This window comes from Bos indicus x Bos taurus, chromosome 13 (genome assembly GCF_003369695.1).
Source record: "Bos indicus x Bos taurus breed Angus x Brahman F1 hybrid chromosome 13, Bos_hybrid_MaternalHap_v2.0, whole genome shotgun sequence".
In the NCBI taxonomy this organism is placed as follows: Eukaryota; Metazoa; Chordata; class Mammalia; order Artiodactyla; family Bovidae; genus Bos; species Bos indicus x Bos taurus.
In genome coordinates this window covers 13,426,432-13,454,152 of record NC_040088.1, presented here as the reverse complement: position 1 = coordinate 13,454,152, position 27,721 = coordinate 13,426,432, and the positions used below count along the sequence as shown (strand labels likewise).

General features: G+C 52.6%; 1 protein-coding gene across 1 annotated transcript in view; it reads right to left on the bottom strand.

The window, feature by feature from the left end:
- Positions 1-7,755: 7,755 nt before the first annotated feature.
- The window catches only part of CHD6 (chromodomain helicase DNA binding protein 6), a 153,287-nt gene continuing 133,321 nt past the window's right edge, over positions 7,756-27,721 (bottom strand). The window contains exons 31-37 of the mRNA XM_027558527.1: positions 26,002-27,585; positions 22,086-22,237; positions 21,486-21,692; positions 19,921-20,373; positions 17,379-17,573; positions 16,365-16,484; positions 7,756-11,163 (exon numbers count right to left, since the gene is read on the bottom strand). Coding sequence (XP_027414328.1) covers positions 10,264-11,163; positions 16,365-16,484; positions 17,379-17,573; positions 19,921-20,373; positions 21,486-21,692; positions 22,086-22,237; positions 26,002-27,585 — 3,611 coding nt within the window. The 3' untranslated portion in view covers positions 7,756-10,263. The remainder of the gene's footprint in view (positions 11,164-16,364; positions 16,485-17,378; positions 17,574-19,920; positions 20,374-21,485; positions 21,693-22,085; positions 22,238-26,001; positions 27,586-27,721) is intronic.

The following is a 27,721-nucleotide window of genomic DNA, read 5'->3' as shown; positions in this document are numbered from 1 at the left end:
GAAACTCCTATACTTTGGCTACCTGATGCGAAGAACTGACTCACTTGAAAAGACCCTAATGCTGGGAAAGATTGAGGGCAGGAGGAGAAGGGGACAACAGAGGATGAGATGGTTGATGTCATCACTGACTCAATGGACATGAGTTTCAGTAAACCCCGGAAGTTGGCGATGGACAGGGACACCTGGAGTGCTTCAGTCCGTGTGTTGCAGGGCCTAAAACTGGGTTTTGTCTAACACTCGGAAATGAATTGTCCAAAGAGACACATATGCTGACAAAGCAAGAGATTTTATTGGGAAAGGGCACCTGGATGGAGAGCAGTAGGGTAAGGGAACCCAGGAGAACAGCTCTGCCACATGGCTTGCAGTCTTGGGTTTTATGGTGATGGGATTAGTTTCCGGGTTGTCTTTAGCCAATCATTCTGACTCAGAGCCCTTCCTGGTGGTGCACGCCTTGTTCAGCCAAGATGGATGCCAGAGAGAAGGATTCTGGGAGGTGGTTGGACATGTGGTGTCTCCTTTTGACCTTTCCCTAACTCTTCCGGTTGGTGGTGGCCTATTCGTTCCGTGTTCCTTAGCAGGACCTCCTATCATAAAACAACTCATGCAAATGGGTACTATGGTGCTTGGCCAGGGTGGGCAGTTTCAATCAATGTGCTTCCCCTAACACACGGAGTCACAAAGACTTGGACACGACTGAACAACTGAACTGAACTGAACTGAACTGAGGCAATCTTCATTGCTGCAGCTAAGACCCAAGGTAGCCAGATAAATAAGTAATTTGTTTAGTTGCTAAGTCATGTCCAGTTCTTTTGTGACCCCATGGACTGTAGCCTGCCAAGCCCCTCTGTCCATGGGATATACCCCAGGCAAGAATACTGGAGTGGGTTGCCATTTCCTTTTCCAGAGAATCTTCCTAACCCAGGGATCAAAATCGAGTCTCCTGCTTGGCTGGTGGATTCTTCACCACTGAGCCACCTGCTGCTGCTGCTAATCTGCGTCAGTCGTGTCTGACTCTGTGCAACCCCGTAGACGGCAGCCCAGCAGGCTCTGCCGTCCCTGGGATTCTCCAGGCAAGAACACTGGAGTGGGTTGCCATTTCCTTCTCCAACGCATGAAAGTGAAAAGTGAAAGTGAAGTTGCTCAGTCATGTCTGACTCTTAGTGACCCCATGGACTGCAGCCTACCAGGTTCCTCCGTCCATGGGATTTTCCAGGCAAGAGTACTAGAGTGGGTCACCAGTGCCTTCTCCAGACTGAGCTACCTGGGAAGCCCCAAATAAACAAATATTTTTGAAAAGGGCCCATAAGTCACTGACACTTCTCCAGAAGGACATATACCTGTTTCTTAGTTCCCTTTGGGTGTGGCCATTCAGGTTTGGATAAATGCCCACCACTCTCCATTTTGTCCATCACCATGAAAAACACTTAGCTCGGCTCTCTTTGCCCAATAGTCATTCCCCTAAAAGGATGGAGTGTGGCTTGATGTGTTTTACATAAACCCTTGGCATAGCTTTAAACTCTCTTCTACATAATTTTGCCTCAAGTGTTGATGTAAAATTTACTAGGAAGCTGTTTGCTGAATCTCGCATCTTCCTCCTCTGAAAACGGCAGCACTTCTTCCCTCCCGGGTCCCACCCCACCCTCATCACCCACATCTGCTCCATGGTAGTTGCTCCCCATGCACAAGCCACTCTGGCTGGCAGGAGGCTGGAATCCTTTCAGTGCCTCACGTCTACTGGCCCGGTGCTAAGTAAGGAGAGGGCAAAGACCAGCAAGTTCAGTAGTTCTGGGGGTCAGCCCTGTCCCCCAACAGCAGGGTGGAGCCTGACCTGATCTTGCCCCGGAGCCCAGCCCAGCCTGGTGCACAGCAGGGTGGGCCGGAAGTCCGCAGGCGGGGTATTCTAGGGCCCAGGGCCTTTGGGAGGCGGGTTCATCATCTCAGTTGCATGAGTGTTGAGTTGGACATGGGTTGGGGCCCAGTGAGCTGAGCCAGCTGGCCTCAGTCACAATGTGGAGGGCGTGTGATGGGAATGCCCTTGTCCCTGCATAGACGTGGTCCCAGCTGCTCTTTCCTGTTTCCTCTGAACTTGGCTCCCAGGATGTGGCTGCCAGTCAGCCTTGGCCAGGGTACCTGCCGGGGGCTCCCAGCTGCTGCTGCTTTGCACTCAGCTCTCCACACCTTGGGCCTTCCTGCTGTCTGAGCTCCAAGTGGGACCAGGACCCAGGTTGGCTCATCCATCAGGCCTGTCTTCCACCCACCTTGCAGGTAGCCAGCCCGTAAGCCAAAAGTCTTGAAGGCCCCTCCCTAAGGCATGGCAGTTATGCCTCCAGGTCCTTAACTTGTCTTATGTGTCCTTCTGCCTGTCCTTCCAAATTCTCCTCTTCCTGCCCGGTTTTGTTTCCCTTGTAGCTCAGTCAGTAAAGAATCTGCCTGCAATGTAGAAGGCCTGGGTTTGATTCCTGGATCAGGAAGATCCCCTGGAGAAGGAAATGGCAACCCACTCCATGGGAACTTGCCTAGAGAGGATTCTCTCTTGCCCATCTCTCTCTAGGCAAGAGAGAATCCCATGGACAGAGGAGCCTGGCAGGCTAGAGTCCACGGTGTCACAACGATCGGACATGACTTAGTGACTTAACCACCACCACTGGCCCTTTTTTGGGTCCTTTCTCTAAAAATTCTCTTCTCTGCCAGCTTCAAATCTATCCCCTGGCTCCCTTACTCTTTGCCCCAGACGGGAAGTGGAGTGAAGGAGAGGGCAGGACATGGGGTTCTGACTTGGAAAGGAAAGGATGCCCTGGGGGCCTGGAGGCGGAACCTTGAGACAAGCCCAAAGTCCAGCACTTCTTTGAGGTCTGATTTATCTCAGAAGTCAACGTCACTCTTCTATCCCGGCATCTGGTTCCTATTTATACAAAACTATGCATGAATTAACATACAATATTTTAAGTGGCTTAGTTTTTGCACTGAATCTGCAAATACAATAGCTGCTCTACAACAGAGGTCTGCAAACTTTTCTGTAAAGGGCCAGATAGCAAATACTTTCAGCTCTACAGGCTGTGTGGTTCTGGAACAACTATCGGAGCCCTTTGCTGTGGGGTGCAGGCAGCCCCAGGCGACACAAAGGGGAGTGCGGCTGTGCTCTAATGCAGCTTGCTTCCTGGTCTCTGAAATTTGAATTTGGTATGATTTTCACAGGTCGTGAAATACTATTCTTTTGGCTTTTCCATTATTAAAAAAACGTAAAAGCCCGTTCTTGACTTGTGGGCGGTACAAAACCGGGCGATGGGCTGTATGCTCTAGGAAGACTGTGTGGGACCTGCGGTTTTGGAATCAGATGCACCCCTTGATCCTTGTCTGTCCCCTCATTCCCAGGGCCACTGAAAGAGGTGACAGCCACCTGGGCCTCGTCCTCGTCCAGGGAACACGTGTGGTATGAGATCATGGGAGTTGAGGCCTGGCACAGGGGCCTGCAGAGTGGGCGCCAGGAGGCAGCTCTGGGGACTGTTCATGGATGTGGGGCTGGCCCGTGCTGGTCACCGGGGCCTGGTGAGTGAGACGGGCAGCGCCCGGTGCGGCAGTGGTGGGTAATCCATGGCACCCAAGGGCGAGAGGCGAGCAGTTTTCATACTACAAACCAGATCAAAGCTCTCCCAGTTTCAAGTCCTGCTTCCAGGTCCTTGGGCTGAAGTGACCGTCTGGCAGATGATCTGCTGTTTGCAAGCCTCTCAGCTCCCCCCACACTGCCCCCACCAAAATACAGTTTGGGAATTCCCTGGCAGACCAGTAGTTAGGACTCTGCGCTGTCACTGCCGAGGGCACGGGTTCGATCCCTGGCCGGGGAACTAAGATCCCACAAGCCACTCGGCTGAAAAAAGGAAAAAGAACATTCAAGTTGCCCCTCTCCTCTCAGCCTCGGAAGACTCTCTCCTGCCCTCTGGCCCTTCTAGCTAGCTGAGCTGTTACACAACCTCCTGCCACACCCTTCTTTTCCGCCTTCTAAGCCTGGATACTTCCTCTTGGACTCAGGCTGGGAGCCCGAGGATCAGATGCCAAGACTGTCCCCAGGCTTGTGGAACAGGACAGAAGGGAAATGCCTTCTTCTCCGGTGGCCCTGCTCCCCCGGCTTCAGGGCTGGCCGCGGCAGCGTGGAGACAGAACGCCCCTCTGTCCTGGCTCACCATCCATTTACTGCTATTTTACAAAGCTGCAGCTGAGGGGCGGCCTGACCCAGGCCTCAGGTGTCCACCCTGACTCCATTATTGGTCAATTTACGGCTTTGGAATCACCAGTCTCTCTAGGCCCTCAAATCCCAGCCTTGTCATTTGTCAGCTGTGTGACTTAGCCTCTCTGGACCTCAGTTCTCTCCTCTGTAAGATGGGGAGAACCTCGGAGTTATTGTGGCTTGGGAATATGGACATAAAGATTAAGCCCTACTCAAGAAGTTCCTAGTAATTGTCTGTCGTTACATTAAGGGACCAGAGACAACAGGATGCAGAAGTTTGAAATCTAGATAAACGAAAAACATTGTAGCTTAATTTGTGGCTTCCCTGGTAGCTCAGCTGGTAAAGAATCTGCCTGCAATGCAGGAGACCCTGGTTCGATTCCTGGGTCAGGAAGATCCCCTGGAGAAGGGATAGGCTACCCACTCCAGTATTCTTGGGCTTCCCTGGTGGCTCAGCTGGTAAAGAATCCACCTGCAATGTGGGAGACCTGGGTTTAATCCCTGGGTTGGGAAGATCCCCTGTAGAAGAGAAAGGCTACCCACTCCAGTATTCTGGCCTGGAGAATTCCATGGATTGTATAGTCCATGGGGTTGCAAGGAGTTGGACATGACTGAGCGACTTTCATTTTCACTAACTTGGCTCAGATGGTAAAGAATCTGCCTGCAATGCAGGAGATCCAGGGTCAATCCCTGGGTCAGGAAGATCCCCTAGAGAAGGAAATGGCTACCCACTCCAGTATTCCTGCCTGGAGAATTCCATGGAGAGAGGAGCCTGACGGGCTACAGTCCATGGGGTGGCAGAGTCGGACACGACTGAGCGACTGACACTTTACTTCATTAGGTTTATCTGAAATTAAAATGTAACTGGGTGTATTTTTCTGCCTGAATCTGGCAACCCTACCCTGATGGACCCAGGGGCTGCGCTGTCCCCCAGCCCACTATCTCCTCAAACCTTTAGTTCACTCTGACCAATAGGCTTGCATGGAAAGATCCCTTCTCTCCTGCAGGTAGGGTCATAGGGACAGTCAGTCAGAACCCCCATTTCCTGGGACTTCCTTGGTGGTCCAATGGGTAAGACTTCGCCTTCTAATGTAGGGGGTGTGGGTTCAATTCCCTGGCTGGGGAGCTAAGATTCTATATGCCTCGAGGCCAAAAAACCAAAACATAAAACAAAAACAACATTGTAACAAATTCAATAAAGACTTTGTAAAAGTCCACATTAAAAAAAAAAAAAAAAAAAAAAAAACCCAGTTTCCTGCCGTGCTTTGAGTCTAATCCCAGATCCACTCTGTACTTGCCTCAGGGTTTGGAGCAAGATCTTCCTCCTCCTTGATTCTGCTGCTGTACCCGATTTAACTTTACCTCATCCTTCCAGGACTGGCAATCCTCACCTCGCCAGCTATCTTGCCTGGAAAATCCCATGGACGGAGGAGCCTGGTAGGCTGCAGTCCATGGGGTCGCTAAGAGTCGGATACGACTGAGCGACTTCACTTTCACTTTTCACTTTCATGCATTGGAGGAGGAAATGGCAACCCACTCCAGTGTTCTTGCCTGGAGAATCCCAGGGACGGCGGGGCCTGGTGGGCTGCCGTCTATGGGGTCGCACAGAGTCGGACACGACTGAAGCGACTTAGCAGCAGCAGCAGCAGCAGGGACACATGACTCGAACATAAAGAGCAGTTGTAAGCACTTGACTTCAATCATTTCAATCAACCCCATCAACAGCCCTACTGGTTCAAGTTGTAATTGTTTAATTCCTCATCTTATTCTACTGAAGCCTCAGATGAGGAAACGGAAGCTTCGAGAAGGCGGGCATGCTGTTCCTGTCTCTCCAGAGGAGCCACAGCTCTCCCAGCACCTCCACTCGCCCCTTGCCGCCTCCCAACCTAGTTCCTGCCTTTGTCCTTTTGGCCTTGGGTGACAGTTGAGCCCAAGCTCAGACACCAGGATGGGCTCCACAGCACCGACTTTGGTCATTTCCAAATCCATCACATGGAGGACCTTCCTTGTAGGAGCCAGTAGTTAATTCACCCCTTTTATTTCCAGTCTTATCCCCCAGGTACCCTGCTGCGTATGGGTTATGAGGGTGGTCACAAGGCTGGCCACTTGTCAGCACAAGCCACGTGTCCTGAACACCTGCCTGCATACTCCTGTCCCTGAGACTGGGTTTGGAGAAGCCACAGTCTAGAACCAAGGTGCGAGTCACTGGGCTGGGTGAACCCCACTGCCGACCTAAGAGTTCTCGTGGTTCTACAGCAGGCAAACGAACAGTAATTCTTGCAAGCAACAGTTTTAAGGTGGAAATAAATCAAGCATAAACTTTTCTGGAGGGTGTGACACAACTGTTCCCTTGTTCCTGGTGCCAGCTTTTCTGTGTGTAATTCAGTTAGAGCTGGTCTCTGTGTCTGGTGGTTGTGGTGGGGGAGGGTTTGGTCCCATCACAAAGGCTGAGGTGTCCTGATCTCAGGCTGGTGGGACTGGGGCCGCTGTCTGTCCCAGGGCTATTTTCTAGGATGGATGAGACAGCTTTGCAGCCTGTCGGCTTTCCTAAGGCCAACAGGATGCCAGGATCCTCCACCTGGCAACCAAGATGCTCTGAAGACAAACGAGGTCATGCTGAGGTCACTTATGCAAACACACACAAAACACTGAAACACTAGCCCACTGTACATGACTAGGTGTGTTCGCCCACCCTCATAAAGGAGGTAGAACCTACTGGGGCAGCCTTAGAGATCAAGGGTGAGACCTTGACCTTCACAACTTATCATTGTACCCAGCAGTGCTACCCAAGTCTAGAGGTCTACAAAGCCGGCAATACATATTTACTTGTAGCAAAAGTCTGTAAGGGCTTCTAGAAGCATGGCCCACCCAGGCTCCAGGCTGTTTATCTACCATTTATTGAAACTAGGTAGGGACCCAGCCAAGGGTGAAGCTGGCGGGGCTCCTGCTATCTGCCTCCTTGCCGAGACTTCGGCACATTTCTGCCAGCCTGGTCGATAACTTCGGACATAGCCCTTCTGGGACCTGAAAAGCCCTGCTTCCCAAAGCTAGGGATCACAAAGTTCTTAACTTCAGACACAGGAGGCACTTGGGTGTTTGGGGGCCTCTTCCAACCCACAGAGGTGTGCCCACCCCCCCCCCCCCGCCCCCGCCACCTCTCCTTGAAGCCCCAGGTGTGTTACCCGAGGGTGGGGGGCTCTGGAATGGGGCTTAAGAGAGTGGCGGCGTTGGCTGTGGGTGTTCGGGCCCCAAGTCTGGGGAGCGGGTGCTGTGCTGTGTCCCCTTCAACTGCATCTGTCTTAACCAGGTGTCTGGAAGCTCAAGAGAGAAGGCAGGCCAGCCCTCATGAATGAGTATTTTACCAAGTCCCCAACATGGTGCCCACCATGGGCGCCTAGGAAAGCCAGCAGACCTGTGTGTGCAGACGATGCCTTCATAAGATGTCGGGGCAGGAAGAGACAGCCGAGTGCCACTGAAGTCCTCAAATACAAATTTGACTTTTAAACTTTTTTGTTTTTTTTTTAAATCCAGGATCGAGACCACAGACAATTTATTATGTAAGACATGGGGTGAAGAACGATCAAGGAAAAGTTATGGCTGTGAGTGACATGGAATTAGATGAAAAGGCTCAAGTTTGCTGAAGAGAGTTTTAAATTTGGCTTTTGCTCTTGGAAACGTCAAAATAATCATAAGAAGCACTTATGCCTTACAGAGCAAATAATCCACAGAGTGTCATTTTCATTTTGCAAACAGGGACACAATAGCAGTCAAAGAGAAGCCTAAACACCCAGAGAGTTAACATACAGGTTCGATAAGATATAACAAGGGATTTTTAGCATGCTGGTGGGTTGTTAAATCAAATCCATACTGAACCCTGTGACCTACTGGAGGTTCTAAGTGGAACCTGGGGAAAGCAGCCTTTCCATACAAAACAACAACAACGACAGCAAAGAAAACCCAGGCTCTGCTGGGTGTCTATAATACTCATTTGCAGTAAGGCTTTCAAGATACATGAATTTTTATAGCATTTGTATTTTAAGGATTTAGGGCAAATACATTTTTTTTTTCCTACTTGATAAAAAGAAAATTAGTACTTAAAAGGTTCAAAAATATATCAATTGAGTGATTTTTTTTTTACATAAATAAATTATATTGATTTTTAGGATTTAACAGCTGAAAAAACCCTTTCTGCTTCCACTGGAGGCAAAACTGAACAAAATGTTAGTTAAATAGAGAGAGCAGCATTTCTAAGAAATCTGTTGTCAGCATTAGAGACCACCTATGCGACAAAGATGTCATTAAATAGAATCGGTTTAATTACTGGATCCTTTCTTCTTATGGAATTGGTTTACAGAATTTCTGATTTATAACTCTGATTCATTAAAACTGGGACTCCACTTTTTAAAAATAAAGCTGTTTTTTTTTTTTTTCCCCACCCCGGCCATGATTTAACAGACTTCTTTGAGATGCTCATTTTAACATTTACATAATTTATAATCCCAAATGTATAAAAGACAATGACAAAAGCATCATAAATAAATAATGCAAACTGAAATAGTTATGTCGAACTTTTGGACCTTCTGATAAATTATAGCAAAACTGTTACAGAAAAAGTAAAAAAAAAAAAAAATACAGTAAATTGTTGACAACAAAATGTGAAACCGGTACGAGTAACGCTTCCAACATTTCCAACGGTCCCACACAACCCTGTGCCCCCTGGGGACTGAACCACGAGCTTCTTTCAAGTCTCAGAGTGTGAACTGTGGATGGAGAGTTGAGACCATCAGAAAGGAGGGACTGTGTGGTGGTGGTGGGGGGGGTGAAGGAAGATGGGGCAGGGGTGGGCAGGGGCGGGGCGAGCTGCCCGGAGAGCTGGGCAGCTGAGGAAGGAGGGGGAATGTTAAGCTTGCCAACACAGTCTCCACTAACTTGATGATCTGAGATCTGGGTCCGACTGTAAAATATAAACTGAAAAATCTGGAGGGAAGGAAAAAAAACTTCTCACAGTTGCACTCTTTATAAAAGGTGGAACGCATGTAGGTTTGACAACCTCGAACCCCTGGCTAGTGTCAAAGAGTGTTGGGGGACTTATTTTTCTTGCAGGCTCCAGAGTGAGCCTGGGTCCTGGCAAAGGGAATCAAAAAGTAAGAGTCCAGGAGGCTCCAGCAGCGGCCAGAGGGGTTCCTAAGAGGCCTGAGTAGGGGCAGAACCGGTCGTGTGCTTTATGCCGTGTGCAGGCGCGCGCCCCATCCCACCCCCCCGCTGGCAACAGCCCACGGTGCGTACAGCTTGCTCGTACTGGGAATCTCCTTTTGACTCGGGAGGTGAGGGATGCGTGCGTGTGTAAGAAATGATGCCTGGTCATTATGTCTTCTTGCTGCAGGTTGCCTGAAAACCCATAGAGTGGGGGGAAGTCATGTTACTACCAGTAAGGTTTCTGTTTTAAAAATGGATATGTGCGGTTTCAACCGTTAGTTAGAGACTTCTGCCTAACCTACTCGTTTAGTAATCGTGATTAAAACTGGGAAATATTTTAACTAAAGAATATGCACCAGCATTTCCTTTCTCTGTGCTTTTGTTTTTTTGGTTCCCTGTTACCCTTCTTCCCGTTCGGCACAGCTCACGGAAAAAAAACAAAAGAGAGCTGCTCTCTGCCTCGGCCCTGCACTGGTCAGTCCCTAGCCGGCTTTCTTTTGCCTTTTTTTTTTTTTCCTCTTCGAATAAATGGGAAACTTGGAAGAGAAGGGGGCAGGGCGTGTCCCCACGTCTGCACTAACTACGATCGCTGGAATGGACGACTGGGTAACGGAGTGAGGGGTTCTGCACCTCCTATACTAGGTCAACGACACGGAGCTGATGGCGTGGCAAGACCCTGTGACTGACTATGAACATCTGTTACCATAGTTCTCAGACAGGAAATCAGGGAGGTAATAGTACTCATGGAAACACAGGTTCTTATGACGGTGAAGTGAGGGGAAGTAACAAACCTTTATGGGATAAGAAACTTACAAGTCACAATCATTTTCCTCGATGAAAAAGTTCTAATTGGTGTCACCGTGAGAGTCCTGGGGGCCCCCTTCCCGGGCCTGTGCTGCGTGTTCTCTGTCGGGGGGCGCGGGGGCCCTGGGCTCTGGGCAGCTCTGCTCGCTGCCCGGCTCCCTCTCCAGCCCGGGCACAGGCTCTGGGTTGGGGTTCGGGGCGTCCCCCTTGGTCTTCTTCCGCTTCCTCCTCTGGCTCTCCAGACCTGCTGCTTCCGAGTGTCTGGCCTGCTGCATGGCCGGCAGCGCCATGCCCATGCCGGGGGAGAGGAACATGGAAGGGTAGATGAGTCCGGGGGAAACACCTGGGATGAGGAACGGGTTAAACGCCACGGGGCTGCTCGTAGTTATTGCGGGCTCAGGCTGGTCGGAGGAAAAGGGGCTAGGGCCGGGCTTGTCTTCGGCCGACGGGTCCGTTTTGACGTTGTGGCTGCCGGGCTGGTCTTCCGCAGTCTTTTCGGCCGCCGACACGCCACCCTTGGTTGTGCTTGACAGGGGCGCTGGCACGGCCGAGGCGCAGGTGGTGGCCATGGGGGTGTTGAGGAGCCCCCCGACCCCGAACATCTGGGGCACGGCGGCCATGCCCGGCAGCACCATGGGCAGCATGCTCAACGTGCTCTTGACCTCCTCGCCTGGGGGCATTGCCGCGAAGCCGGCTGGGAAGCCCACCAGCCCCGTGAGGGGGATACCCGGCATGTTTCTCATGTTCTGCAGCCCGACCAGGTCCATCCCGGCGATCAGGCCGTTCATGAACAGCGGCCCCATCCCGGAGGGGGCGTCCGCCACCAGGGCCGGGGTCTTCAGCAGCTCACTCCGTGGCCGCCTGCCCCTGCGGCGGGGGCCTGCGTCTCGGAGAACGGGCTCGGGCAGGGTGTGATTGAACTTGTTTTCTGGGAGAAACCCCTGAAAAATGACAGAGAGACACAAGATGCTTCAGGCGATGGATGGTGGCGGGGAGCAGCTCGGGGCTCCGTAGTGGTCTTTCCTGCCCACCCACCCACCAGGAGGTTCACAGCTCTGCGCCCCGGGAACCGCCCATTTGAGGCGGACAGCCTGAAAGTGCTGAGCAGGTTCCCACGTGCCCTGTGGAGAGGCTGTCGGAGCCCCAGGAGCTGGGGCCAGCCAGGGACCTCAGGTCTTAGCCTAGAGTGTTTTTACTGAGGCATAACTGACGTGATAGCAGTTTCACATGTAAAATATAAAAACAACAAAGGACTTCATGAATTTGCGTGTCGTCCCTGTGCAGGGCCGTGCTTGACTTCCCGGCTTCATCTGATCTCAGTGTGTGTGCAGCTGAGGCCAGCGGTCGAGACCCGTGGGGGGACCACCTCGGCCAGGCCCGTGTTCGTCTCCCTCCTGACACAGGAAGGGTTTTAACTGAAGCCACAGAGCCGAGCTGGAGGATGGGGTTTGGGAGCAGGAAGACCTGAAGCTCTGTCCTGACCTGCAGGTCCCCAGCTGTGGGTGAGAAGGGACAAGGGTACCCAAGTCGAATCCTTAGAAGATGCCACAGGTCTCTGCTCAATGGGCGGCCATGGGCACAGGCCGGTGGGGGGACACTGGTCAAGCTCTCAGCAGAGGGAAAATGGATGTCGGAGGGGCTGACGAAGGGGGCAGCGATGACAGAGGAGCCAAGCAGGGCTACTGCCCCGTGTCGGGCTGTGTGCGCCCAGCTCCGTGTGCCTGCTCTTAACTCGTCATCACACCCACCCTACGAGTGGGCACTATCGTCACAGCCGTTTCACAAGGAGTTCAGAGATTCACACACATGTGAAAAATGTGCACTTGAACATTCCCAGGTCCCTGTAAAGAATGTTATCCCTGAGGTTTTACATTTGTCCTTCAATTTCCTTAATGATATCATAGAAAAACCAAGGTGTCATAGGCAAAGAGTGCTATGATGGTCACCTTTGTGTGAGAAGAAATCCTCTTAGCCAGACTTGTCTTAGGAAAGCAGACGAGGGAGAAACCTCAGTTCAGTCCCCTTTCTTCCTCACCAACTGAGGAGGGGCGGGAAGTCCCCTGGAGCGCAGCTGGGCCCCGGCCCACCTGAGTGCTCCCACGCGGGACCAGCCCCCTGCGGCTGGGAGCCGGTCCGTCCTGATGGGGTGGGGCAGCCGCCCGGGTGTGGGAACGAGGCTTGGGGAGCAGTTCTGTCTGGTTCCCGTTTCTAAAGCAAGGGTCGGACGCGAGGGACGGGGCCGGGCTGAAAGAAGCGTTTCTCACCACTCTCTCTGGAGCCCATTAGTGCAGATCGCCTCCCTCTGGAGACCATGGCCTCAGGCTCCTCCTTTCAGCCCAGGGCCCGGCCACGGGGGACCAGTGCTCGGACACAAGGCCTCCCAAGCCCTCCTCCCTGTTACGCAGCCACAGTCAAGGGCCAGGGAAAAGGCCCCAGATGTATCTTCTCCCTTTGTGCCCTCAAACGCCTCCATGCTCGCTCTCCCCATCACTCTCCAGTGGGAGGGCCTGTGCCGTCTCACAAGTCTGTCAGGGAGAAGAAACCCTGAGCTTGCTGAGTAAGGCCTCAGCTTCTTTTGAATAATCTGCTACCTACACAGCAGGCGTCCGGTAACACGCTTTGAGGCTACTGGGCGCTGAAGAGGTGACTTTGGGCGGCCTGTACCCTGCAGGACCTGTGGCCCTGTTGGCCCGGCCCCGCAAGTTCAAGTCACACTCCTCAGGCATCAGAATGTTCCCGCCCTCGCTGGGAACCACTGGGGCAGATCACACTGGGCTCTCAGGACAGGGAACCTGCCCAGGAGGCCAGGCTGGCCGCCTTCACCCTTTAGACAAGGGAGCAGCAGCAGGAAGGGCCTAGGGTGAGAACAGGGCTTCCTGCCCCCTGCAGAGCACGCGGCGGGCTGGCGGAGGAAGGGGGATCTACCTCCTCCTGCGGGTGGGCGCGTCACCCTGCCCCCGGCTGGCCCGTGGCTGCCCACCCGGGGCACGTGCCCCTCCCAGCAGCATGGGGACCACACACAGCGGCCAAGCCAGGCTTTGGCAGCTCTCCCTCCTGGTAATTATACCCTGGGAACAGGCCTGCTTCCTCTTCCAAGGGAGGCTGGGGGGAGGGCGAGGTGAGGGGAGACTGAGGGGCAGTCACAGGCGACGGGTCTGTTCCTCCCAATGATGGCACGCGTATGTGCCCCCCAGATCTCTCTAATCCAACACAAGGCAGCGTTTACCCCACAGCCTGTGTGTCCTGGCTCTAACACTCAAGTCCTGGGTAAAGGCAAGGGAGGAGATGGTGGCCAAAACTGCCTCGCTCCTCCCAGGAAGGCGAGTCGATTCAGCTTAACATGCCCTGAGCAGTAAGAAACCTTACCCCCAGATGCAGCAGGTGGATCCTGGTTTAAAAATTCTAAAAACAAAAGACAAAAACTAGCTTGGAAAGACACTTCTGGGAGAGCTGGGGGTATCTGAATATGAGCGAGCTACTACATGTTACTGACATGTGTGGTAGTGGTGACAGATACACGGGAAAACGTTCCCAGAAGACACACGCTAGGTGTTTATTTAGGGGTGACACGTCATCTCTGCTATCTTGGTTGGTCGTAACTTTCCTTCCAAGGAGTAAGCATCTTTTAATTTCATGGCTGCAGTCACCATCTACAGTGATTTTGGAGCCCCCAAAAATAAAGTCTGACACTGTTTCCCCATCTATTTGCCATGAAGTGATGGGACCGGATGCCATGATCTTAGTTTTCTGAATGTTGAGCTTTAAGCCAACATTTTCACTCTCCTCTTTCACTTTCATCAAGAGCCTTTTTAGTTCCTCTTCACTTTCTGCCGTAAGGGTGGTGTCATCTGCATATTTGAGGTTATTGGTATTTCTCCCAGCAATCTATGTTGGAGAAGACTCTTGAGAGCCCCATGGACTGCAAGGAGATTCAACCAGTCCATTCTAAAGGAGATCAGCCCTGGGTGTTCTTTGGAAGGAATGATGCTAAAGCTAAAACTCCAGTACTTTGGCCACCTCATGCGAAGAGTTGACTTATTGGAAAAGACTCTGATGCTGGGAGGGATTGGGGGCAGGAGGAGAAGGGGACGACAGAGGAGGAGATGGCTGGATGGCATCACCGACTCGATGGACATGAGTTTGAGTGAACTCCGGGAGTTGGTGATGGACAGGGAGGCCTGGTGTGCTGCAATTCATGGGGTCGCAAAGAGTCGGACAGGACTGAGCGACTGAACTGAACTGAACTGTCATCTCAGCAGGGCTTCCCAGGTGGCTCAGTGGGTAAAGAATTGGCCTGCAATTTAGGAGACTCAGGAGATGAAGGTTTGATCCCTGGGTCAGGAAGATCCCCGGGAGGAGGAAATGGCAACCCACTCCAGTATTCTTGCCTAGGAAATCCCATGAACAGGGAAGCCTGGGGGGCTATGGTCCATGGGGTAGCAAAGAGTCAGACTCAAACGAAGCGACTCAGCACACTCAGCAAGTAAGCAGTCTCCGCAATTTACTGTCAAATGCCTCAGGAAGAAACTAGCAAAACCGTCACACCCACTGCATACGAGTAGGTGAAACAAACGTAACTCTGCATGTGAAATATATGAGGCACATGTGTGTGCGTACACACATGTAATAGTGAGCAACGGCTATGTGCCGGGCAGGCATTCTTAGAGCTGAGTCCGCCTGTGTGGTGCCGTCAGTGGGGCTGGCAGCCAAGCCTCAGCACACAAAAGCAGGAGGGGCTGAAGGCAGGGAGAAGCTCCTTGCGGGATTTGAATATTTCAAACGGGAAGGTCTCTAAGGACGGACAAGGAGTGTCACACACCCAGAGGCTCCGGCCCCACTGGGGTCCGCCAAGCAGCCCCGAGGGCCAGGCGGACCCTGCGTCCAGGCTGGGCCTTACTGCAAGCAGGGGACCCCGAGGCGGGGCCTGTGTTTACTTAACAAAGGAGGGAAAGGAGGGAAAGCGCATCTCTGGCAGGAGGCTGGCTTGTGAGGACAGCTTGGAAATGAGTGTTCTGGCAGCACATTGGCGTCGGCTGGGCCGTGATGAACTTTAACTTCCAAAGAACGTCCGAGAAACTGAGACGTGAAGAAAGAAATGAGGAGGTCAAGGGGGGGAGGGGGGCATGTCGCTCAACCAAGAGTTCGGAGACCCCACCAAGAGGGCTGGGGGTGGTCTCTCATGACAGAAGGAGAGCTCGGGGAGGCCGAGGTCTGGAGAAACAGAGAGAGGAGGGACGTGGGATTGGATCGGCCTGTCCAGCAGGCAGTCATGTTTGTTGAGCTGCTAGTGGAGTGACCCTCCAGGCCACCAAATCAGAAACGAGCTTCCTAACAACATTAACAAGGAGGAAATGACTAGGGTGGGTGGTCTCTGGGAACTAAACACAGAAATGGTATCCTGGAATTCCCTTGGAGGAGAGCTGTAGATGATCAAGCACCAAAGGAGGCAGTCAGGAGCGCCTGGGAGCTCAGAGGACAGCCTACGAGGGCAGAGCCCCAGAGGACCTCAGAAGCTCCCTATGTGGGCAGAACTCACTTTGAGGGCAGAAGCACTTGAGTATCGCCTGCCCAATCTTAACACGCTTTCAGGTTGAAATGCTACCGCCCCCTAGAGGTGGCAAGTCTTCTAGTCCAAATTTGTACCCATCTGTAAACTATAATTAACTCGGATTCGTTCTACTGCAAGTATCTGCAGATGTCTTTGAAGTCTCTTCCAGGCTCATGATTCTATAATAGGAAAAGGGCAGTGCATGGAGTCAGCTGTTTCTCATTGCCAGCGAGGACGGACAAGGAGGGGGTGTCTTAAATGGTAGCCGGAAAAACTTAAGGCTGGAAAATGAAAATTTCCAATAAAGAAGTTTTGTTAAAACACTGGATAACAGTCTCCTGATAAGACTTAAAAGGTATTTTCCCTGAACTCTCCAAAACGAGGGGAATCGAGCCTTGGGAGTCACTTCAGTGTAAAACTTAACCCCAAAGTTTTGGAGGGAAATGTTGAAAACAAACGACCATGGAGGACATGCTGCTGGTCAGAACACCCCAATACCACCTGTCCCTGCTCATCCAGCCCCTGGGCGGACCCTGGTCCTCCTGCTAAGGCTGCCCGGCTGCCTCTTCCCAGGTGGAGCGTCCTCTCCCTTACCCTCAGGCCGGGCTCCTTGGGGACAGCAGGAACCCTCTCTTCCCCACTCAGAGAGGTGACGTCTAACGTTCCAGGTTCCTTACAGCGTGGCCTCCTCTGCTTTGGTTTGTCTGAAAAATTCTAGGAGGTAAATGGAAACCAACGTTACAGAACGCTCTGGCCACAGGATCTCCTGATGTGGGTGGTGCTGCTCAGACGGCTGTGCTGTTTCCTCACTCATGGCCCTCTGCACAGGACCTGTCGGGTCAGGGCTGCAGGGAACAGCTGCTGGGCCCCCACTGAGGCGCTCTCCTCGAAGCCACGGTGTTCCTGCAGTTAAGCTGCAAGGTGGGCCTCCTGTGGGGGGCCCGCTGGCCCTCCAGGTTCCCAGGGCACTGCTTCACCCCTGCCCTCGCCTCCCTGGACCGTTTTCTCAGGTTCTCTCTTCGCTGCTCCCAGCCTGGTGGGCTGTGTGTCTCTGGAGGGTGTGTGTCTGTGAATGCATCCCCCTCCTTCCTTGTGAGCTTCTGAGTGCTTCCCCTTTAGCCAGGACAGCAGGGGTGGTGGTGGGGTGTCAATGCTGGGGCGCCCTCTCCTCTGGACCCCTACTCTGAAGGACCGAGGGCAGAGGAGGAAGAGGACTCGATGAGCAGCCCCTGGGCAGGGACTGAAACTAACCCATCACCTCAGAGTAGAGACACGGTGACTTGAGAAGAATACACGGGAGCATTTCTGTGAAGGGGAGCAGTGCTTATGCAACCTAAAGAATGCTGTGTGAGCTCACAAATGTGGTGACTCACAGGGAAGGGAGGGCCGAGCGGAGGCTCGCTGTCCTGGTAAGAGGTCACGCATGTCGACTTTCTGGCCTGGCGTTCTGATGTGGGCTGGGATTTCTGTTACCAGAAGACGTAACCAGAATTTAAACTCCCCCACCCTCACTTTCCAATGAAGTTCTCAGAGGACACACAATTCCCTTGGGCTCACCAGTCCTCCCAGACCCCCTGCGTCTCCGTGTCAGAGGGGACGCGCACTCACCGCGCCGAAGCCCGGGACCTCGAGGGAGCAGTCGGCCTGCTGCCGCAGCCAGTCCAGCAGGCTCTTGCTGGGAATGGCTTTCTCGGCCGGGCTGCCAGCGGCCGGGGTCGGCTCCGGGGTTGACGTGGCGGGCACCGGCCCTTCAGGAGGGTGTGGGGTGCTCAGGGGGGCCTGTCCTGGGTCTTCGTGGACTTCCTGGATGGAGGGAAGACAAGTATGTGCCCTTCACCGCGACGGAATGAAAACTGGTTTCTTAAAGGACTCTTCCCACCAGAACAGGACCGCCCATGCCTGACCGCCGATCCCTGCCACGAGCTCCTGACGTGGCGGGAGACCCCTCTAGCCAACTGCTCTCCTCCCCTGTCTCCGCGGTGACCTCTGTGCCATCCTACCTGCTCAGGCTCCCTCCTTCCATCTCTGTCACCAGCATGGACTGTGCCTGTGACACTGGCCACCGCACTTTGCTCCCCCATGGCACTTGTCACAGGTTTTCACGTAACAGAGAGTGCCACCCTGCAATCGACCCACCTGGTTCTCCAGCTGTATATATACTCGGCCCTGTGTCCCCAGTGCCCGTATGGGGTCTACAACTGTGGTGTTGGAGAAGACTCTTGAGAGTCCCTTGGACTGCAAGGAGTTCCAACCAATCCATCCTAAAGGAGATCAGTCCTGGGTGTTCACTGCAAGGACTGATGCTGAAGCTAAAACTCCAATACTTTGGCCACCTGATGCGAAGAGCTGACTCACTGGAAAAGACCCTGATGCTGGGAGGGATTGGGGGTAGGAGGAAAAGGGGACGACAGAGGATGAGATGGCTGGATGGCATCGCCAACTTGATGGACATGAGTGTGGGTAAACTCTGGGAGTTGGTGATGGACAGGGAGGCCTGGCGTGCTGTGAGTCATGGGGTCACAAAGAGTCGGACACGACTGAGCAACTGAACTGAATAACATATATCAGTGCTAAATGTCTGTGTGATAAGATCTTCAAAACGCTCTGAAGCCAAGAAAAAAATACTTCACTTACTCCACTGGAATTCTATGATCATGACAGGAAAACTACAGCTTTGCGTCACTGAAAAACCAGACAACCTTCTTGAAGGCATTGAAGAACTGGGAAGGGAAAGAATCTGCCATTTCAGCTTCTCACATTACATAGAAAATCAAAGAGGGAGACATCCACCAAACAGCACAGCAGAGCTCCCCGGCTGCAGAGGACCACGCCGCTGGCTTAGTTCCCTGGTTTGCCATTTACTACCTGGATGCTGCTGCTGCTAAGTTGCTTCAGTCATGTCCGACTCTGTGCGACCCCATAGACGGCAGCCCACTAGGCTCCTCTGTCCCTGGGATTCTCCAGGCAAGAATACTGGAGTGGGTTGCCATTTCCTTCTCCAATGCATGAGAGTGAAAAGTGAAAGTGAAGTCGCTCAGTCGTGTCCGACTCCTAGTGACCCCATGGACTGCAGCCTACCAGGCTCCTCCATCCATGGGATTTTCCAGGCAAGAGTACTGGAGTGGGGTGCCATTGCCTTCTCCGACTACCTGGATAATCTTGGGCAAATCATTTAACGCTTGTAAGTCTCAGTTTGCTCATTTCCAAAACGGGAGCAGTAACCACACCTTCAGAGTGTTGCTGTGAACATCATACAGGGCAATCACGTAAAACCCTCAACGCAGTGCCTACCAGAGGCACTCAATACTCGTCACTATTATTCCTTTTAAAGTAGTTAAGAAAGAAAAAAATGTTGGTTCCTGTTTTGCAGCCTGAAATTCAATAAATGGGAAAAATAAAAACGCAACGAGAGAAGTCAGTGGTCTGACACAGTAAGCAGAGTCAGAGGAGATCTCGGGCACGTGTGCAGGGTCTGCCCTTTTCCGTTTCTGACAAGGATTTCTGGGCTGAGAGCACCTTACTGTAACCTCAGCAAAGCCTCAGTGACCCTCGGTGGCAGAAGCTACGGCCCCCAGTTTACATAGGTGTAGAGCAGGGCTCGATGATGAGCCCAAGGTCGCCCAGCAGGTCAAGCAGCAGCTGAGCCAGGACTGATGTTCAGGACCTCCTGACCCCCAAGTCCCTGCTCCTGGAAAGCCCGCTGATGCTGCAGACCCAGCCCTACTGCTTCACTCGTTTGATCCCCAGGGGCTCCAAGGCCCTGGAGGCTGGGCTGTTTCTCTGTGACATGGTGAGACCTCCTGGCTCATGTCTCCAGGATGCAGGCAGGTTAAAGGCCCTCAATGCACTAATCTATTTCTAGAAAAGACTGAGGACGACTGATGACAAGAGTTGTTTCAAGCCGGACAACTGAAATAGGGACTGCTGCTGCTGCTGAGTCGCTTCAGTCATGTCCAACTCTGTGTGACCCCATAGACGGCAGCCCACCAGGCTCCTCTGTCCCTGGGATTTGCCAGGCAAGAATACTGGAGTGGGTTGCCATTTCCTTCTCCAACAAAGATCCATAAATCAAAAATTGTGTCTGAGGAAGAAGGGTCTGCTGCTCAGTGTACAGAGGTCAAATCTGTACTTCATGGCCTCAAATACCCACCAAGATGCCCGCCTGCAGGGTCTGCTCCTTCAGGAAGATGAGGTCCACCCCGCCGTCGACATGTTTCCGCCTTCCTCTCCGCCTCCTGGAGGCAGCGTCATCTCTCCTGAGGCTTCCGTTGACAATCTGTCCGGTCACTGGGTGGATCAGGCCAGCTTGCAGGATCCCCGACAAGTCCATGCCAAGGGCTCCTTGCAGTGAACCAATAGCCCCGATCTTGGGGGTGCTGGCGCTCACTGGGAAAGGGGACGTGGCCCCTGGGGACCCCTCCGATGGGCAGGAGAGGTCTATGGCTGACTCTCCATGCCAGCCATTGAGGACGATGGGGGGGTGCCCGTGGGAGGCTGAGAACTGCTCCAGGCTCCGGGTCTTCGCATCCCTCTCTACCTCGAACTCGTAAGGATGCCTGTGCTTCTGTTCATCCTTTGTGAAAACCGGAGCCAAGAAGCTCTCCTGCAAACACACAGATGTGGCAAGAGAGGTTTGAACGCCACCTCTGTGGCTCAATGCTGGCTCTGTCTTGGCCCTGATTTCCTGGGGGCTAGTAATCGCCTCCTTGGAACTTCTTTTAACTCAAGCCTTCTCAAATTTCAGTACCTACTCACCTGGATAGCTTGTTAAAATGCAGATTCCACTTCAGTGGGCCTGGGATTCTGCATTTCTAACAAGTTCCCAGGTGTTGCGAAAGCTCCTAGTCCATGAACTATACTTGCAATTGCCAAGATCATAGTTTAGGGATCTCTACCTTAGCTGTACATCAGAATCAACTAGGAAGTTAAAGAGAAAAAAAAAAAGCCAATACCAAGTTCACACCCTGGACCAATCCAACCAGAACCTGGAGCTTCTCAAGGTCCCCAGTGGAGTCCAACGTGCAGCCAAGAGCTAGTGTGCTAACCACCGACCTTAAACTTGAGCCCTCGAGTTTTCATTTGCATTTACAAACCTCAAATAAAACTCCCATTGACTTCCCTCATTTCTTTTTAAAAAATATTTTAAAAACTTATATATTTATTTGGTTGTGTTGGGTCTTAGCTGTGGCTCTCAGGATCTTTTTTTGTGGTGCGTGGGCTCTCCAGCATGGCACATGGGCTTAGTTGCTCCGCAGTATGTGGGATCTTAATGCCCCAGTGAGGGATCAAACCTGAATCCTCTGCTTTAGAAGGCAGATTCTTAACTGCTGGACCACCAGGGAAGTGTCTGCTTCCCTCATTTCTATTGGCTGCTACTGTTCCCAGTCCTTAAGTATTCACCCCTCCCTTTCTTCTATAGTCATCTGTCATCAAGCCATGCCCACCAACTCCCTCCATTTCTTTGGATCCACTCCTGCCACTAAGCTGGTTGGGAACTCACCTTGTCTTCAAGTGCCCATTTGCCTCCCCACCTCAGACGTATGCCAGCTTCCCACCCCATCTCCCACAAACTAGCACACCACTGCCACAGAGCTGCAAACCCACTTTCATCACACACTTTCCTGCCCCAAGACTCGAACGAATCGCTCGATCAAAGAGTGCCAAGGGCCCTTCTCCTTTTTTTGAAGGTCAGACACAGCGTTCTTAGGGCCTCACCTTCTGCATCTGGGCCACCCACGCTGCACCACTGCTGGAGCTGTGCTCTGATGCCTCCGGCTCTGAGATGCCGCCTCGGGGACCAGTGCTGCTGGTTAGCACGGGGGTGGGCAGCGTGCCCGAGGGCTCGTGCTGCTGGCTGGAGGGCCACTTCCCCTTTAACACCACGTGACAGATGTTATCTAGGCGGCTGATTATCACGCGATCCTATAAAAAAGCATGCAAGCCCTTAGGAGGAAGTACTAAGTTATCCAAGTTTACAAAGTCCCTTGAAATCAAGCTGCACATTTTCTAACCAGAAGGAGTTGATTAGATGAGGGCACACACAAAGGAACTCACTTTTCGAGTCTTAAAAGAAACGGTGTAGTCTGGACAATGAAGATGAAAAGACACAGTACCGTAAACACGAAGATGCGCTGAACGCTTTGGTCTTATGGTCTAGTTATGGTCCTGATACCATTAAAGTCATGTAACTAACATCTTTTAAAGATATTAAACATTTGTCTGAGTTGGTGATTCAGAAAGATTCTAAAAGGTTTAATGTAAAGGATTCAAAAGCTGAGGATGCTCTGGGTGGAGCACGCAAGCTCCGGGAGGTACCTTCGGCCACTCGGAGAATGAATACAGCGTTTTCTCCTGGAGCAGCTGAGCAATGGTGGGAGCCCGCGCCTCTTGCAGGTCGTCCCCGAGGTCTCCCGTGATGCCCGAGGTCGAGCTCTTGCTCTCCTCCTCAGAGTACTTCCCTGGATAATCTGGGAAGAGAGGTTTAAAAAAAAAAATGAGACAGGAAGTTGGAAGACTGGAGTGATCTGAAAGATGAGGACACCTGAGCTTTTTTTTTTTTTTGGTCGCACTGGACAGGGGACCTATGTTTCCCAACCAGGGATTGGACCCACGCCCAGCCCCTGAACTGGAAGGATGGAGTCTTAACCACTGGACTGCTGGGGAAGTCCCTCAACTTCTTAAAACACTGGCCTATTGTGTGCTTATTTATTTTAAACTGATTAATTACCATGTCTTCTATTTCCAGAAGCACTCCATCAGTTAAGCCCTAAAGCCACATCCTGCCCTAAGGCTATCCAAGCAAGTCGTCTGATAAGAGTCTGCGCTGGTAACCAAACAACAGCACTGGATGACCGCAAAGGCTTCCCCACTTGGTACAGCAGGCGAGAGGGAAGTGAACACTGTGCTTTGATACAGAGGCAGGGACAGTGTGGGAAACAGAACATGGCAAGAGGCTGAGATTAATGAGGAGGGAGGAAGAGTCCTGAAACTTACAACGAAGGTAAACAGACCTGATTTAAGCTAAAAAATGATGCAAAGACACCATCAGTCAACATCACTGACAGAAATGGAAACGCGACTCATTCCTTCAGTCTTCAGTGGTGAACGCTTATTATCAGCTGTGAAATGGATCTTCAACCATCATCCGCTTCACAGTGCTGACGGGGGGCGAACTGGGAAAAGCTGTGGGCCCCTTCCTCAGTGAGACGACAGGGAGCGTCCACCCTCTGCAGCGTGGAGGTCTCACTGCTGACTGTGTGTCAAGTCCCCCAGGGGGCCACAGGGACCCCTCCCCAGGAGCAGGGTCTCACCAGGCCAGGGGATTCAAGGATAAAAACAGGACAGTGTGGTGGCTCTGGCCTTCTAGGCTCTTAAGAGCTCCTTGAGGGAAAGGCAGCCGGGAAAAACACACTAATGATAAACGAACAGTTTCAATTATAAACCATGGTGAGGACCATAAAGGGAAAGAAACAAGGTGCCCTGATAGGAAGAAGAAGGAAAAAATCTGCTGGTAGAAGGGAGGGCTGGTAGAGGGGGCCTCTCAGAGGAGAGACCACCCAGGAAGAGGCAGCAGCGGGGAAGGGTGCGCTCGACCTGCTGAGGAACAAGGTGGGGGGTGGGCAAGTATATACAGAGATGGCGGGGTGGTGGTGGAGGTGGGGGCAGGACCACTACCATCATGCTGAGCTCTGTGGGCCGGGCAGGGACAGAAAATCCAAACAATTCTAGATCCAATGGGGGCGCATCCCTGCCAGGTTTTAAGCACAGAAGGTGAATTTAAGTTTTGAGAAAACAACGCCGTATGAGAAGGAGTTAGGAGAGAAGGGGCTGGTCCAGCTCAGCCGGAGACTGCTTCTTCGGCCCCAGAGTTCCAGTCTGAAAGACAGGCAGGGCCCTCTTGGCCCTGCCGAGCCCACACCCCAGGTTCGGAGGAACCCTTCTGGGGTCTGCCAAAGCCCCTTTAAAAGCACTGGTGCAAGGGACTCCCCACCGCTGAGCGTGTGAGTAGCTTACCAGAGCTCTTCAAGTTCACTGCTGCCTCCTAGTCCAGCACAGCCCAGCCCCACAGCCAGGAGAGGACCAAGCACCTCTTTCCTAACCCATCCTTGCTGGACTGCCTGTGTTCCCAGGACTGAGTAGGTGGTGATTTCCCCCACGACAGAGTTCAAAGAGCAAGGTGTACATATAACCCCGTGTGTGGCAGGGACCCTTTATGGCCTGTGGCGAGGAGAGTGGGCAGGTCGGGGCTGGCTCCTCCCAGGGTGGCTGAGGCCACACGGGGTGGTGCCGCTCCTTCTGGCCCAGCATCTCTGGCCTCAGCCTGGCTGGCGGACGCACTTTAACTTGGGTTCAGAACTCTTCCCAAGAGAGTCAGCAATCACAAGGCAGAAGCCAAAGGTGGGAGCTCGGAAATAAAAAGGAAGTCGGACAACCCAGGGAGCAGAGCAGGGTTCCTCTCTCTTTCCCACTTTAGAGCAGCGGTCCCTAACATTTTTAGCCCTGGGGACCAGTTTCATGGAAGCCAATTTCTTGGCGGTTGGGAGGGGTGGAGGATGTTAACGCCGAGTGACGGGGGGCAGGCGTGCGCTTGTAAAATACAGATGAAGCTTTGCACGCCCACTGCTCGCCTCTGGCTGTGTGGCCTGAGGAACCTCAGCTTTGGAAGTCACTGTCCTGTGCGGGAGGGGCCGGCCCACCTGAATCCCTGTGTAATACACGGGCCCTGGCACCAGACCAGCCACCAACAGGGTGTTCTTTGTTACTTTTTTTTTCTGACGAGGATAAATAAGAACTACTTTTTGTTCACCCTAATATGCCCTCTTGGGTTTGAGGACATAAAAACAACAGTGAAAAAGTTGAAAACCATTTGTTGTTGCTCAGGATCTCTAATCAGTGTATTCATATCCTCGTAAAACATATGCAAATCTCAGGTCACCTAGATTTTTAACATTTTCAAATCCTTTCCTTACCTAAGATTTCCCTATTTAAAAAGTTCAGACCTATTTGCATTTTTGTCGAGTTGCGTGTAATTTGGTTTTTTTTTTTTTTTTACTTAAAATCTACTTATTTATTTGGCTGCATTGGGTCTTAGCTGTGATATGCAAGATCTTTAGTTGCAGCATGTGGGATCTAGCTCCCTCACCAGGGATTGAACCAGACTCCCTGCATCTACAGCACGGAGTCTCGGCCACTGGACCACCAGGGAAGTCCCCTAACTTGGTTCTTCTTATTTCTGTCGAGTTACTCAAAGGACTCTCAATACAATGCACTGACATTACAACACAGGGTTTTGACAATTAAGGAAATAAAAGGCAGGATCTCTGTTAACCTTACTAAGTGTTAGTTACTCAGTTGTGTCTGACTTTTGGGATGGGCTGTAGCCTGCCAAGCTCCTCTGTCCATGGAATTCTCCAGGTAAGAATACTGGAGTGGGTTGCTTTTTCTTTCTCCAGGGGATCTTCCTGACCTAGGAATTGATCCCAGGTCTCCTGCACTGCAGGCAGATTCTTTACCTTCTGAGCCACCAGGGAAGCCCAACTATACAGTCCATGGAATTTTCCAGGCCAGAATACTGGAGTGGGTAGCCTGTCCCTTCTCCAGGGGATCTTCCCAGGGATGGAACCCAGGTCTCCCGCATTGCAGGCAGATTCTTTACTGAGCTGAGCCACCAGGGAAGCCCAACAATACTGGAATGGGTAGCCTATCCCTTCTCCAGGGGATCTTCCTGACCCAGGAATCAAAATGGGGTCTCCTGCATTGCAGGCAGATTCTTTACCAGCTGAGCTATTGGGGAAACCCAACCTTCCTAAAGATCACAATTATTTTTGTGGAGTTCCTGAAAACTGACCTGCATTTCTGTTAAACTTCAGGTTCCTGGCATTCCCTGGCTGTTCTCCTTTACCCAGTTTCAGCACCCTACCTGGTGGAAGAACAAATTCTTTCCCCTCAACGTCCTATATGGCATCTCATGGATACCGGCACACAGCCCCTGCCCAGACCATGCAGCTGCTGCAGCCAAGGTGCTACAGTCATCCTCATCTTTCTGGAATGATCAAACGTAAGCTACTCGGCCCATTTTCAGAATAAGCCCTGTAGCCTTTGCGTTTAAACACGCGGTGGGTGTAAGACGTCGGTTTCAGAAGTGGTAGAATTCTCACCAGCCCCCGTGCACTCGCCCTCCCCGGCCTGGGAGAACTGGCTCATCCAGGACACAAGGTCCCACACACGGTACCTTGACTCTGGCAGTTCCCGTCTTTATCCAACTCCTCTTTACTCTCATAATCCATGTCTTCCGGCTTGAGCTCACTCCCTTCAGGATACGGAGGGAGACCTTGGTTCCCTTCTGTGCTCTCTTTCCAGGGTTCCTTCAGCAGTTCCTGCTTCACCTGGAGCAGCTCAGGTGGGACAGCAGTGGGCTCGCCCCTCACTGTGACATTATTGGCTTTGCTTGTGAAGGGGTCTGGGGGGTAAGCCTGGGGTTTCTCCACTTCAAACTCGTCCTTCTCGAGGCCGCGTGCCCACCTCTCCACGTGTTTGCAGTGACACTGACAGGCTGTGGGAAGGAAAGGGCCCTGTGGTCCAGGAGGCTGGCTTCTGGCCTCCGTGCTCCCTTTCTTGGCTTCCTCTGTGAGGAAGCCGGCCAGGCTCTGCTCCCCTGCCATGCGGGTGGTGGGCTCGCTGAGAGGCGACGCTGCCAGCCTTTCCCGCCTGCCTGCGGCCAGCTCGAGACTTTCCTCCTCGTTTTCGTCCTCGTCGTCCTCCTCGTCGCTGTGGTTCGGACCCAAAACCAATTTGCTTTCTAAGCTTTTGCTTTCTAGTAAGTCGATTAGCTGCTGGTCTGATGACACGTTTCTTCTGGAGTCACAGACACTCAGGTTGCACATGTCAACGAACCCGCTCTCATTCCCTGGGTCCAAGGAAGGGGAGGCAAAGCAGTTGGGGTCCAGCTGCCCGATTCTCTCAGGTCTTGGTCCTGCCTCGCTGCAGCCGAGTTCCCCTTCCTTTGAAAGAGATATCAACAGGTGTTTCTCATTTTTAATGTTCATCTGAGCTACTCCTGCTTCTAAAGTTTCCATAAAAGAGGGGTCTGAGGCTATTTTTGCCTCGTGGCCCCGGGGCTGGCAGTTTCCGTCTCTGCCTGCGGAGATGGCCGCGGTGTCTTGCCTGGACTCAGTACTGGCACCCGTGCTGCCCTGAAAAGGGCCTGGCTCCTGGCTTAGCGCCTTCTTCCCGTACCTCATGGTCTCCAAGGACCCAGGCAGCAGACTCTCGTCATGGGTAAGGGAAAGGACATCTTGAGTTTTAGAGATGAAGCTTTCACAGGTCATGTCAGATAAGCTGCCCCTGGGCGGACCAAGGTGATCATCTCCAGCTTCGATTTTCATGAGGTTCTCGGGTTCGTTTTCAAGGGACTCGGAAGTCCGGCTCATGTGCGTATAGGCCAGAGACTCATACAGTTTGGAGTTGGTCTGGTAGAGGCAACAGAGACTCTCTGGGGCCTGGGGGTCGGGTCTTTTGTGCTGGGCGTAGTTCCTGTAGGCATCCAGGAAGGACAGCTGGGGGTCGGTCATGACGTAGTAGTCGGTGCGGTTCAGGCCGTGCTTGGCGGTGCCGATCAGCAGGTCGCGGTCGTGCTTCCCACACTCCCACCAGACGGGCAGGTACAGGCTGGGCCTGCAGAGCTGCAGGCGCTCGTGCAGCTGAGGACACGTGAGCACCTGCTCCCGCACCTTCCGCAACAGCTCGATGCGGTACAGCGTTCTCGCGGCCCGCTCTTCAGTGATGGGTTCCACGTAGATGCTGGGATCCGGGGGGCCTGCAAGGGAAAACACAGAGCCGTCACTTAAGGGGAGGTCCTTGATACCCCTGCCCCCTGAGTCCCTGCATCCTTGATCTTACAGTTTGACCACCTGGCCCTCGGCAAGGCAGGGCCTTAGTGGCCCCTCAAAGAT